General features: G+C 51.3%; 1 protein-coding gene across 4 annotated transcripts in view; it reads left to right on the forward strand.

Annotated features, from left to right (window-relative positions):
• Positions 1-5: 5 nt before the first annotated feature.
• The window catches only part of WDR25 (WD repeat domain 25), a 147,049-nt gene continuing 133,054 nt past the window's right edge, over positions 6-14,000 (forward strand). Inside the window, exons 1-4 of one of the 4 annotated variants that reach the window (XM_084888022.1) lie at positions 6-83; positions 3,764-3,863; positions 4,397-4,443; positions 4,739-5,573. In XM_084888022.1, the coding sequence (XP_084744148.1) occupies positions 4,779-5,573 (795 nt within the window). In that variant the 5' untranslated portion in view covers positions 6-83; positions 3,764-3,863; positions 4,397-4,443; positions 4,739-4,778. Of the gene's footprint in view, positions 97-1,702; positions 1,986-2,055; positions 2,232-3,763; positions 3,864-4,396; positions 4,444-4,738; positions 5,574-14,000 lie in introns of those variants that run through there. The other 3 variants (XM_084888021.1, XM_084888024.1, XM_084888023.1) reach the window with 3 other exon arrangements.

Consider the following 14,000-nt stretch of genomic DNA (forward strand, 5'->3'; position numbering starts at 1 on the left):
CGCTGGCGGAACAAGGCTCGGGGGCGGAGTGCAGGTGGGACCAGCTCCGCCGTGACCGTCTCCGGGAGAACCGAGCTCTTCCGGTGTGTGTGTGCGGTGAGCGGCGGGCCTGGGGCGGGAGGGTGTGCACCCGGCGGCGGCGCGAGCCCTCCGCGCCCTCCTCGCGGGCCTCTCGCCGCCGCCGCTCTCCTCCGCCTCATCTCCGCTCCTTCCGAACGCGCCGCGCTCGGGATCCACCCTTACCTCTCGCTCTTGACAGCCCGGCTAACTCCCGTTCATTCTTCAAAACCCACCCGCCTCTGGTCGTATCTTCCTTCTTATCTTCATTAGTCCGTGGCCTCCGGCATAGGATCCGCGTTTCGTGTTTAATCTCTGGCCACATCAGACCCAGCACAAAGCTTGGCCCAGAGTGGGCAATCAGGAGGTGTTTTTTGAATGAGAACGTCCTGTTTCTTTACTTTCTCTGTGGCCCCTCCCACCAGGTGCTGGGGATCAAACAGTGAACAAAACACGAAAACTCCGGTCAGGCCGGCGAGGCTCATTGCCACTACCTCGTTCCTCCCGTGACCTTTCCTTTTCTTCTAGCTGTACCTCTTCCCCTTTGTTTAATCACCCCGTCTTTCCACGAAAAATTTTCCTTCCCCCTCGCTTTTTGCCTTAGAAACATAAAAACCTATTCTTAGAAACAAACACATTCTCCTAAAATTTGTTTGACCCACCGGCTCCCCATTGTTGCCCGTTTTCTTTGAATCAGCTTGGTTTCCTTCTCTCTGACCCCACTTGATTGGATTTGTTCTGTCTCGCCATCTGCTCCCTGACCTCCTGGGAGCATTGTTCAGCTGTCACCTGTCCTAGGCCTGCCTCAGCCCCCGTCAATGCAACCCCAAACCGCTGCCACCTCTCTCTTTTACTTCTCTCCTTATGATTTCTCACCACCGACACCCCACATTTCAGTGATCATGATCTGTTTCTCCCCACTGGCATGTGAGCATGGTGGGGGCAGGGCATAGTTTCCCTGGTGCCTACTGTGGGGCTTGGCGAGTAGCCCGCTCTCCATCAGTGTTTGCTGAATGAATGAAAGGTACATAAAGCAGGTAGTATTGGCATCCCTGCCGTCCACCCTCCTGCATCATTCCATCCTTGCTGCCTTGTCTTGTTAGGAAGTGGGGCTAGGGGGCCCCAGTCCCACCCCTCTCCGATCTTTTGCTGTAGACCTTGTCTTTAATTCTGCCGTGGGCTTCTGTGAGGGAACCACTGTGGAGGGCCTGGTGGGTAAGAATCCATCCTAATGGCCAAGCACAGGCGCCCTGCCCTGGGGGTGGGGACCTGGTGGGTTCCCTTTGACAGGAAGCAATGGGGCGCTGTGCACAGCCGTTGAGATGTCTGATCAGGATGGGCCTCAGGATCACGATGGGTATTTAGAGAACAGAAGTGCCAACTCATCCATGGTGCTCAGTTCCATTAGTGTATGGTTAGTCCACTACGTTAGATTAGTTCCATGTGAGACGGGCTGGCCTGTTTTAGGAATTTTCTTTAGACGATGGCTTTGTGTATGGATTAGGCTGCAGGTGAGGGTGGGATTTTGGGAGGAGGCAGATGACCTAGCTTGTTTGGGGTGAATGGCATCCTTTGGGGGAAAGGCGTGGAAGGGGTGGGGTGTTTGATTCCAGGGGGACTGTGGGATCCCTCTCTAGGGGAGGACAGGCTGTCTGGAATGGTTTGACTGATGACCCAGAGGGACTCCTCTGGCCCCGACCTAACCAGGCGCAGGGGAGGAGGAGTTCAGAGCGGTTTGTGAAGGAGGGAGGGCGCACTGGGCTTTGTCCGAAGTTGGTCCTTGCTGAAGTTTTCCATGCTGCTCCACCGCGCCCTCTGCTGTCCGAGACGGGGCGTTTCCAGCATCCTTGTTTTCCTCTTGAGGCTAGTTCCTGTTAACAGCACAGAACTGAACTCCAGATGGAATACTTCTTTCTAGAAACTAATTGGTAACCGTTTCGTCATGTATGACGGTTCAGAATTTTAGGAAAATCTTTTTTTAGGAAGGGGAAACTCCCTGCTGTGTGAGTCAGTGTGTTGGAGTGAAACTGGCAGATTTGGATGACACCCTCAGCACCTCCGCCTTGGCTTGTGGGTCTGTCCCTCCAACTGGCTTAGAGTGGAGATGGGATATCTGGGGGAGAGCGTTCCAGAGAGAATACAAGGAAGGACTGGAGCCCAGGAAGAAGGCAAAGGTGAGGGTAGCACGCTTTCCCCACTGGTGGGTCTTTCCATATCAGGGTTTTCAGACCTAACCTCATCCCTGTTGATGAGTGAATGGCTGGGAAGCTGCAGGCCCTTTATATTGGGTCGGCAGCTAAGTAATTGCGGATTTTTTAAAGAAAATCAAAGACAATTTTTTCATGGAACTAAATAACTTTATTCTGTAATGTATTGCCCATTTTGATCAATGACCTTTTGCCATCTTTCAGGCAGCATCATAATCCCACGTTCAAAAAACTTCTGGTTTTTATTAGCAAAAAACTGAATCAGGTACGATTTGACATCATCATCATTATTGAAATTTTTACCATTCAAGGAGTTTTGTAAAGATCGAAACAAAAAGTAATCAGATGGTGCAAGGTCAGGACTATATGGTGGATGTGGCAAAACATCCCAACCAAGCTCCATTAATTTTTGCCGAGTGACCAAAGTTGTGTGTGGCCTTGCATTGTCATGATGGAATACAACACCTTTTCGATTTGTCAATTTGGGCCGCTTTTCTTCAACTGCATTGTTTAATTTCGTTAGTTGTTCAATGTAGACATCAGAATTGATCGTTCGGTTGGGTGGTAAGAGTTCAAAGTAGACAATTCCTTTGTAATCCCACCAAACTGATAACAAAACCTTCTTTTGATGAATATCAGCTTTTGATGTTGTTTGAGTTGGTTCACCTGGCCTGCTCCACGATCTTTTCTGCTTGATATTGTTGTAAACAACCCATTTTTCATCACCAGTTATCAGTCGTTTTAAAAATGGATCATTTTCATTACGTTTCTTTAGCAAATCGCAGCTGCTAATGCTTTGCGTTAACTGTGATTCTTTCAGTTCGTGAGGAACCCATGTATCGAGTTTTTGAACATAGCCAAGTTGTTTTAAGTGATTTTCAATGCATGTATGTGATACATGAAGCTTCTCTGCAATCTCACGTGTTGTACTGTGACAGTCCGAATTGATTATTGCTTTGATTAGGGCGTCATCAACTTCAACTGGACGACCAGAGCGTTTTTCATCTTTCAGTGAAAAATCACCAGAACGAAATTTGGCAAACCAATTTTGACACTGCCGTTCTTTTAAGGCTTTGTCACCATAAACAGCACATAACTTTTTATGAGCTTGCGATGCGTTTTTCCCATTGAGGAAATAAAAAAGCAAAATATGACGAAAATGTTCCTTTTGATTTTCCATTTTTTAACGAACGCCAAATGAAAACTACAAAACAGATCAAAAAACTTTTTTTACTGATTAACAGCTGAATAGCCAACTATCAAATAACAAAATGTTTTACATTTGTACTACGTCTGCAAACCTAAAAATTCAACTGAAGCCATATATGTGTGAAACCCGCAATTACTTAGTTGCCGACCCAATACATCTGTCTTTGCAAACATATGCAGGTATTTGTGTAGGATGCAGTTCTAGAGTGGGGATACTGCAGTAAAAATGATATATGTTTCAATTTACTTTATTTTTTATTTTTAAAATATATTTTATTGTTTTTTTACAGAGAGGAAGAGAAAGATAGAGAGTTAGAAACATTGATTGGAGAGAATCATCGATCAACTGCCTCTTGCACATTCCCTACTGGGGACATGCCCGCAACCCAGGTACGTGCCCTTGACCGGAATGGAACCTGGGACCTTTCTGTCCGCAGGCCGACGCTCTATCCACTGAGCCAAACCGGTTTCACTATGTTTCAATTTGTAATACTCGTAGGTACTCCCCAAATTGCCCTTCCAAAAGTTTCTTATTTTTAAAATTATTATGATGTTTTACATTTTTAATTTTTATTAAGATACCATTGACATATAACATTGTGCAAGTTTAAGAAATACACGTGCTGATTTGGTACATTAATATATTGCAATATGAGTCCCACCATAGCATTAGCTAACAACTCTCTTACTCCCCATAGTTATCCTTCCTTTTTCTTTTTTTGTGGTGGAAAGGTTACCAGCATCTGGGTCAGTTGGCTGGCACTTCCTGGTTCTTACTCCTTTTTTTCTTTTGTATTGAATTTTTTGGGATGACATTGGTTAATAAGTTTATATAGTTTCAGGTATACATTCTATAATACATAGAATAATATAAATACCATTATATATCACCTATAAATATCATTTGTTTATTACACCAACAGGCATCTTTCAAGTCCCGAGTCTTTCTGTCCAGGCATCGTGTCTACAGGTACGTGGGTCCTATTTTATGTCTTTCAATAAAGCTTTTGTTTTCTTCATGTAGGTCTTGCTAATTTTTTTTTTTTTTGGGGGGGGGTGTTAAATTTATTCCCATGTTTCCATGGGAAAATGACCCCTTCTAATTAATTATGCCTGATGTACAGAAAAGCCCTCATGCTTTGTGTGTGTGTTTATTCTTACGGTTTTTTCTGTCTTAGATTTGCTCGATGGCATGTTTTCTTTAATTTCGCCTGGCGGTACCTGTCCTTCCACGCATGTTTTCTGACACCTGACTTTGGTTTTAGGTAGTTTGCCCTCGGAGGACAGCAGGAAACGGTGTCTTCAATGGCTTCATTGGTGGCTTATGAGGACTCGGACTCCGAGGCCGAGAGTGAGCCTGCGGGAAGCGTGGACGCTGCTGGCCAGAGGAGGGACTCCGGTGATAGGGTCCAACCTCATGGCCAGGGTTTCGCGCCGGGAGTCCTGGCCGGGACAGGAGGCATGCCGCCCGCAGAGCACGGTTCCTGCGAGGACCCAGCCGGCCAGCGTCTCCCACTGGCTCGGCTCTGGAGGACCCCAGGATCTTGCCCCAGCCAGAGGCTACAGTGGCCCAGGACAGAGCCCCAAGTCACCTTCCCCACCAGCGAGCCTCCTCGTCCTTCCCTGTGCGCCAGCCACGCTCCCGCTGGCCATGTGCCCTGGGCAGCCGCCCGCGGTAAGCAGGTGAGACTCTCCTGGGGAACTTACGACCCCCCCGAGCCACCTTCCCATGCCCGACCCAAATCGGAGCCCCCAGGAAAGAGTGGCAGCTCTCTTCAGAAGAAAAGGCCAGAGGACTGCATTGTACCCTACACCCCGAAAAGACTGAGGCACTTGCAAGCACTAAGCACAGAAACAGGCAAGAACAAAGATGCGGAGGCCCAGGGTCCTCTGCGCGCCCCCCGCCCTCTGTGCACGGCCCCCCACGTGTCCGAGTTCATCCAGCCGTACCTGGGCGCCCCGTATAAGGAGACCCTGATTTCCCAGAGGGTGCTCTTCTACCTGCGAGGCCACAAGGGCCCCGTCAGCAGCATCCAGTGGTGCCCCGTCTTCTCAAAGAGCCACCTGTTCCTCTCGGCTTCTCTGGATAAAACCTTCAAGGTAAGATGTGAGCGGAACTGCTCTTTTACTCTCAGGACTGAGCTGCCGGGATGTGTTATCCTTCAAAGCAGTGACGTGGGGGGCTTACAGGCGAATCATTTATTTTGGGGACTTCTGTAATTCTCTTTGGTGCATTCAGGAGCAGGTTCTCGTGGGTCCATTCAGCCCAGTGCTTCCCTGGCACTCCGCCGCATGCTGGTCCTCCTCCCCGCAGGGCCCCTGAGGACATCCAGACACACTGGCCTCCAGGGAGGATGTGGTTGCCAGGCGAGAGCAATCAGAGGGAGAGGGAAGCAGCCAGGGCCGAGCCCCGTGCACTCGGGACAGCTTCTGGGACTCCCGTGGAGTGCTGAGCGATGCCAGCTCTGTGCCAGGTGCTGTGCCAGACGCAGGGGGCACAGACGTAGACAGACCTGGTCCCTGGCTTCAGGGCACGCACGCTGTGGTAGCAGCTGCAGGTGCGTGGCGAGGCACCCAGAATCCTGGGCCCAGGGCTGTGAGGACCAGACCCCAGCCGGCCCTCCAGCGGGACACATGAGTGCTACAGGAACCCATGGGGAGGGGTGGCCTCCGGCCTGGGAGGGCCTGTGAAGGCTTCAGAAGCGGGGTGGTGCCCTTGGTGAAGGGGGGTGGGTGGGAGGGCGTTCTTGGCTCTCAGCATGGAGGCCATAAGGGGCCCGAGGCTGGGGGAGTAGGCAGGAGCCACACCAAGGAGGACTGCGGTGGCCTGTTGGAAACTTCCGGTTTTGTGTTGTTATTTATTGATTTTAATGTTGATGTGTCCTGAAGCAATGCAGACTGGCAGTAAGCAACCCCCACGGCACAGGCGGATAGTGTGACAGGTGTGTCCCACCTGCCTGGCACCTGTCTCGGCCCCTCCCAGCTGCACTCGGTGTCCCTCCTTGCTCTCCTTGGCACCACCCAGCAGAGCATGTGTGTAGGAGGGGCCAAACAGATTTGAACTGAAGCTTCCTGGAGAGAGAATGGTTTTGGCGTTGGGGTGACATGGCTTCCCATCCAGTGTTGCTGGGGAGCAGCGGGTCCGCTGGCCTGGCCTGTGCCCTCCATCCGGTGTGTGTGTTCTGGAAAGGGATCATCGTACCCGTGTGTGTGATCACGTGAGAGAAACGCTCCCAAAGCCCTGGCACAGGGCTGGGTGCCCCGTGGGTGCCCCATGGGTGCTCCACACATGTCTCTCTTCCCCTCTGTTCTCCTCAGAGTTCTGGAACCAGCCTGTTCAGGACGCTGTCTCTGCGAGCTCATTTTTGAGCTTTTTCCCTAGGGAGGCACTTTCTGGGGTGAGGAAAGGAAGCCCGCCCACCGCGGACTCTCTGATGGGAGCCGAGTCCCTGGGGTCGTTTTTAAGGGGCCAGTTTGAGTTCTGACCCGACTTGTCTGTGTGCTTTTCAGGCAAGGCTGGTGGAGGTATGCGGGGCCGTTGTCACGTTCGGGCTTCAGTTTGGAGCCCAGGTGTTTCCACGCAGGTCCGTGGCGCTCTTCCTGCGAGGCAGAGGCCCTGAGGCTTCCGGCCTCCTGGCCTCCTGCTGTGCATTGTCACATGCTTGGTTGGTCCCACAGTCCCGGGGCTTCTCAGCTCTCCTTCCTGAGAGTCTGTGCCCACGAGGGGTCTGCGTAGGGTCTGTGCATGGCCAGGCAGTGACCGGCAGGCCCCAGAGGTGGTCTGGAGTTACAGTGATCTGGGCTCGGGGTTCATTGCCATCCTCAAGAGCTTTGTGACCTTGAGCAAGGCACTTAACCTCTCTGAGCCTGTTTCTTTTTTCTTTCTTCCTTTCTTTTTTCTTTTCTTCTTCTTCTTCTTTTTTTTTTTTAATAGAGAGAAAGGAAGAGGGATAGAGAGCTAGAAATGTCAATGAGAGAAACATCAACCAGCTCTGCACACCCCCTGCCGGGGATGTGCCCGCAACCAATGTACATGCCCTTGACCGGAATCGAACCTGGAACCTTTCAGTCCGCAGACCGACACTCTATCCACTGAGCCAAACCGGTTTCGGCTCTGGGCTTGCTTCCACCTCTGTAGAACAAGCTTATGAATTGTGTGGCTGGGGCTTCTCAGGTGGGACAGATGCCCAGGTGCCATGTGTCTAAAGCACCCAGTCTGACGCTGGGCGCGTGGGGAGTCTTGTGGAGGGTATTGTGGTCACAGGCGGGCCACCCGAGGGATGCGGGCAGCCCCTTCCTAGTATGTGGAGGGAGGGGCGGTCTGGCAGATGTTGACAGCAGTATGGAGGAGGAAGCGAGCTTGCGGAGGGCTTGAGGGACTGCAATGTTAACAGAGATGGATGGCGGGATGCAGCGGTGGCAGGTGTGTTATTGCCGCTCACCTGTCCACGGGCTGTTTCTCCTGACGGTGGGGAGCAGGCCAGGAGCCCAGTGGGGATTGGTCTGAACCTCAAAGCAGTGAGATCTCGGTGGGCCCTGCTTGGATCACTTGGGCCTAAAGTTTCCTGGACAGAGGCCTCCATGGTACTTTTTCAGACAGACAGCATCTGAGTGAAGCCACTGATGTGGGGCGTTGTGTTTGTTCAGTTTGTGGAGCAGAGTGTGCACTGGGGTTGTAAGAAAGGGCCCCATGGAGGGGACTATTAGGCAGCCCACTAGCTGTGACACCTCTTGACCACCAGAGGGTGCACTTGGTCCAGCTTGGGAAGGCTGAGACGGGGGTCCTGGGCCTTTTGCAGTGGGTCTGGGCTGGCCACAGCGGCTGTGCTGCCCTGTCCTGAGAAGGTGGCGTGTGCTGCTGAGCCTGGCACTGCAGTCTTCGTCCCCTGAGAAGACTGTAGGGGTGGCATCGGAGGTGGCCCCAGGTGCAGAGCCAGGCTAAGTAACTCCTGATCCTCTTCTGACTGTGCTGTCCTGAAAATGAGGGCTTTTATAAGCCCCCGGTACAAACTGTTAGCCAGGGTTCTCTCTGCTTTAAGATGCTCGAGTTTTCAAGGCAGATGGGACTAGATGGGGACTAGGCGAGGGAGGTCCTGGCCGAGCCCTCAGGTTCCTGGGCAGGATGATGTCAGAGGGTGGGCAGTGTGGTAGATTTGGGGAACCTTGGGATCTGGTATACAGTGGAGGGGGCATAGGAGGTATTTTGTGGGCACTGGGTGTGGAGTGGAGACAGGGCTGTGGGTGCAGGCAGGAGTCCTGGCTTGCTGCATTTCAGCCCTGGGTGGAGAGCAGATGGTGGGTGCAGCAGGCAATGAGCCCCCCTTCCCCCCAACTCTGCTCCCTTCCCTAGGGTGCCTTGCCCCTTGCCTTTGGTTAAAGTCTGCCAGGGTGCCTTCTTGCCCCCCTTCCCCGCCCTCCTGCCCCTGGGTCAGGAAGGAGGGAAGAGTATGGAGGCTGGGGTCACAATACTTCACTTTGGATGCTCCCTGTGCCGCTGGCTGTGTGATCGCTGGCAAGTTACTTAACTTCTCTGAGCTTCCACCGTGTATGTAAAGTGGAGCTAATTACACATGCCTTTCTGGGTTTTCATAAAAAAACTCCACAAATGACATTGGATGTGAGTTACCTGTCCTGACACATAGTAGGCACTTCCTTTGTGCTCTTGTTCTTGCTCCAGGAATTTCCTCTTTTCCTTAGCATCGGTGGTCTCATTCTGCCTGCGTAGCCATGAAACCATATCTGCTGCACCTTGTAGATTTTAAGCTACTTTAGCATGGGATCTGTGCCAGACTCATTTTTATATTCTCTGTAGCACCTGGCACAAAGTTTTGTACATGTTAAGTGGATTAGTAAAGATTAAAAAAATAGTTTTGGGTTTTATTTCCAGCTTTTGGGAAAGGACTGTGCTTTAAGTGCACAAACCCCACTTTCCACCAGGGGGCACAGTGGGACTTAAATAAGCAGCTCTGAAGCTTCTAGAATCTGGAAGAATCCTTGATTCAAGGTAACAGCTACTGCAATACGATTTTTTTTCTTCTTCTTTCTGATCAGGAGAAAAACAACACAATCCATCTGATTAATCTAAAGAACGTGAAGTGCCAGTTCCTTCATCTCCTTAAAATGTAGCTTTGGAATTCATAAATTTCAATTGGGCACATTACAGTGGAAAGATACTTATTTTAATATGTTCTAAATGTTCTGTGAGCTGTAAAATATGCTCATATTAGTTTTGAAAAATTTACAGCTGGAGATATTAAGCAAAATAAAACAATGATTCATAACTCCCCACCGCTGCTCTGTTTTCATGTCGGCGACCCCTTCCTGCCCGCGTCTGCCGCGAGCATCTGTTCCCCGGAGCTGTGATCCCGGCTCCGAGACCCTTTTATGTACTCCTCTCATTTCCCCGTGTCCCCGTTTGGCTCAGCACGCCTGAATGCCCTCTGCACAGAAAGGTGGCATTCAGACTCCAAGGCCCTTTTTGAAGGAAGCAGCCGCGATGTGACCTCCCTGAACCAACCTTATTGTCGCCCGTGTTCGGAGCCCCCTGCCAGGTGCCCGAGCGTTCCCAAAGGCACCGAGCCTGCTGCTGGCCTCTGTGTGAAAACCCCGAGGGCTGAGACACAAAGGACTCTGAGTAAAATGAATGAATTAGGTGTTGTTTTATCTTTTTACACAGTGATTTCTTCAGGGAATTCTTCCAATAAACTTCCTTAAAATGCTTACATATAAACTTTCCCTTTTTTTCTTTTTCTTCTTTTTTTTTTTTGTTGTTAATTGATTTTGAGAAAGAGAGGAAGGAAGAGGGGGGAGAGCGAGAGAAACGCCCCCCTCCTGGGGGTTGAGTCTGCAGCCCCAGCATGTGCCCTGACTGGGAATCAGACCCACAGCCTTTCGGTGCACAAGATGATGTCCAGCCCACTGAGCCACACCAGCCAGGGCTGAACTTCTCCTTTTTGATCGATAACGTGGTAGATGTTTACCGTGAGAAACAGGAAATACAGAAACTAGGAAGCACAAAGGATAAAACAGATGTCATTGCCAGTCCTAACCCTGAGCAGGCACCTCATTAACGTCGGGGCCCACCCTGGTCTGGCGGCCGCCGTGCCTGTGTGTTTACAGAACTGGGCTCACGCTGCGGAGTATGTACAGCTTGGATTTCACCCCTCGCCCCCTATTTCTGCTCTGTTTGCAAGGGGCATTCTTCTATGTTAGTAAAAAATTTCCCCAGACATACTTTCCTGACTGGCTCAGATTCCAAACTTTGCTAATTCCATGTCCTTTTCCTATCATGCCCTGCTTTTGTTTTGAAAAGTCAGTCCTGCAGTGAACATGGCTATATGTAAATGTCTTTTTTTTTGTTTTAAATTAAGGAGCATATCCTGCTTATATATGTAAACGTTACGATGATAAAAGGGAATAAAAATAAATTGGCATTAATTTGCAAAAAAAAAAAAAAAGTCTTTTTTTTTTTTTTTGCTGGCTTGACGCAGTTAAGATGGGTTTTAGCTGAAGGAAGCCTTTGTGTGTGGCGAGTGGGACCTGAGCAGGTTGGCAAACCTACCGTGTCGTCGTCACATCAGACCTCTGGTTTCCTTCCATGTCTGCTGCTCGATAGCTGTGTGACTTCCGGAAAGTCACTTAGCCTCTCTGATCCCCTAGTTGCCTCATTGGTAAAATGGGGATCGTGGCTACCTGTTGGGGGTTGTTGCTATGGAGAAGACGTGAGGTGATGTCTGTGACTCTCCTGCGCCTGTGTTGATCAGTTCAAAACCAGAGAAAAGACAAGTTAGAATCCTCTGCCTCTTACCGTAAGCCTTGTTTTTTGTGAAGCTTTGGTATTAAGTCCGTCTATAGAGGCACAGTTTGTACGAGTTTCCATGCCAGTGTTCCTGAGATAGACGCTTGTAAAGGTTTTCAAGTTTTTGGGTTTGTCTTACTTGCTCTGTTTGTCCAGCCCACTGAGCCACACCAGCCAGGGCTGAACTTCTCCTTTTTGATCGATAATGTGGTAGATGTTTACCGTGAGAAACAGGGAATACAGAAAATAGTATTTTTTTTCTTAGTATTTCTTTCACACGTGAAAGGCAGGGTGGGAGGGCTGGGTCCAGGCGTCCAGCCCGATCATGTTTAAATGTCGGCTGGTTCACACAGTGTTTTGTGTCGGAGGCTCCGGCCAGGAGGAGCGGCTTACACCCGAAGAAACCCCGGGGAGCGAGATGTGCCCCCCTCCCCCTGGCCGGGGAGGCACCGGGTCCAGCCGGGCCCCTTCCCAGTCCTGAAAGAAAGGACTCTGTTCTGGAGCCTGAGCACCCCAGACGGGTCTCACTGTGCTGCTTGTCAGCTCTGTGACCTCTGAGGGGCCGGGGAGGGAGACAAAGTCCCAAACAGCCCCTCTTGTCTTCCCCACAACCTAGGAGGCAAGGCCTGGTCTCACTTCTATTGTCAGGAGGTGGCCGCGGAGGCACAGAGGGGAAAGGATTTGTCCGCGGTCACACAGCTGGTACAGGGCAGAGGCAGGGTGCGGAGCTGCTGTCAGACTCACAGCCCGAGCACAAGCTGCCAGCAGAGCCCCTCTGCTCCCCGCCTCGGAGAGGAGAATAAAGGATGAGAAAGCAGGTCCCCTCCCCCCGCGGTGCCCAGCGCCGCCCGGCATCAGGCCCCTGGGCTCTGTTGAGGGGCTTGCGGGGAAGGGATGATTTCCGTGGTGGCTCGGATTTACATTTTTATGTATTGCAGGGTCCCGGCGAATGTATCATTGTTAGCGTATTCTATTATATTAGGGTATCTGAGATGTGCTTTGTAGAAAGTAATATATCTCACATTCAGAGACAAGAAATTTATGGATTCAAGTGCCAGAGTGAGGGTTATTTCAGTTTTGAAAGAATTATTCTTGACGGGCTTTGCAGAATGAGATGGAGAAATGATTTGATGTGTGGAGCGAGGAGATGGGTAGCATTATGCAGATGATGGGCCATTTATTCCGGGCACGAGACGGATCTATTGGAAGTGAGCGAGGCGCAGCTGGGAGGAGGGCCGGGTTGTGGCGGTGGGCGTGCGGTAATTGGGGAATGAGTGATTAACACGCATCAAGGGTAATTAGGCGAGCGAGGAGGGAATGGGCGGCGCGGGCCCGCGCGCGCCTGAGCGTGTGCAGAAGGCACCTGGCTCCATCTCCTTTGGATGGGGGCCCAGAGAGGGAGGGACACTGGCCCGAGGGCACACGGCGAGGGCAGGTGGCCGCGCGGGGCTGGGACCTTGTGTGGGAAGTGTGTGTCCCTCCCTCTCTGGCTCCTGTCCCATCAGGGAGTCCTCCCGGGCTGGGGAGGGAGGGCTCCAGGCTGCCGGACAGCAGGGCTGCGGAAGGGAGGGTTTTTGACACCCCTGTCCCCAGGTGAAGGCTGTGAGGTGCCGAGGCCAGCACACGAGACGGTCCCCACACGTCTCATTTGCTGCCAGAGGGCCTTGCCTTAAAAACCGGGAGGAAGGAGGAAGGAGAGGAAGCCGGGTTTTCCGCTCTCGGAAAACTCCACCGGGTTCCGTAGCCGCTGCAGCCCGCGTAGCCGGGGCAGGGCGGCCGCCTGCCCGCTGCGGGCCCGGAGGAAACAGCCCCGGGAAGGCGCAGGCTCCGTCCTCAGGGGACCAGCCTCATCCGGCTCATCCCTTGTCATTAGGGAAAGAATAGAGCAATTTGGGGAAATGCTTTTAATGTAATTGAAAAATGCAGATTACAAAATTGGCACACTTAGGCACTGAGACAGTCTAGCGAATTATTTCGCCCTGCTTTTAAAGCCCGGACACAGCGGGCTCTTAAAGGCGCCCACCTAGCGCCCAGCGACGGCTCTTTGTCCTTCTCTTTAAAGAGTGAGCTGTTTTAGATTTAACTGTATTATCATGTAAGTGATAACATATTGGGGGAAAAAAATGCAAAATGCAAAAAAAGAAAAAGAAAACAGAAAAAAACGCAGAGATTAAAAATGTTACCACACTCTCCCCTCAGGGACAATGACCAGGAGCTTTCCAGGAAACACTCCTGGTCTTTTCCCACGAGCACCTGGTTTAACCAGAGCACAGGAACTTCATTTCTGTAACCAGCATTTCACAATGACAGGACGGTGATCTCCCCCGGTAACTGATAATATTTTTACCCCTTAAATAAAAGAAGGCTTTTCTCCGTGCTCCTGCTGCTTCCAGCCAGGCACCTGTCCCGCCACACTGAGCGACCCAGCACGGGGCAGGGTGCAGGGACCAGAGCACTGAGGTGCAGGCGGGAGGCACAGTGAGGGAGACAGGATGGGGCGTTTGGGGGGCGTCAGCCCAGGGTCCCTTGAAAGCCAGCTCACACATCGCCTTTCCTGGCGAGCTTCCCGAAGCCTCTTTCCTTGAAGAGATGGAGGAGAGCAAGCCTCCACCCGCTCCGAACACTGGGACCCAGGCTGGGCTGTCCCTGGATTAAGCTTCTAATTAAAACAAAACAAAACAAAAAACAAAACAAAAAAATCTTTTCTCTCTATAGTTTTCTACCTCTTT

This window comes from Pipistrellus hanaki (genome assembly GCF_964339955.1).
Source record: "Pipistrellus hanaki genome assembly, chromosome: 1".
NCBI classification, from domain to species: domain Eukaryota; kingdom Metazoa; phylum Chordata; class Mammalia; order Chiroptera; family Vespertilionidae; genus Pipistrellus; species Pipistrellus hanaki.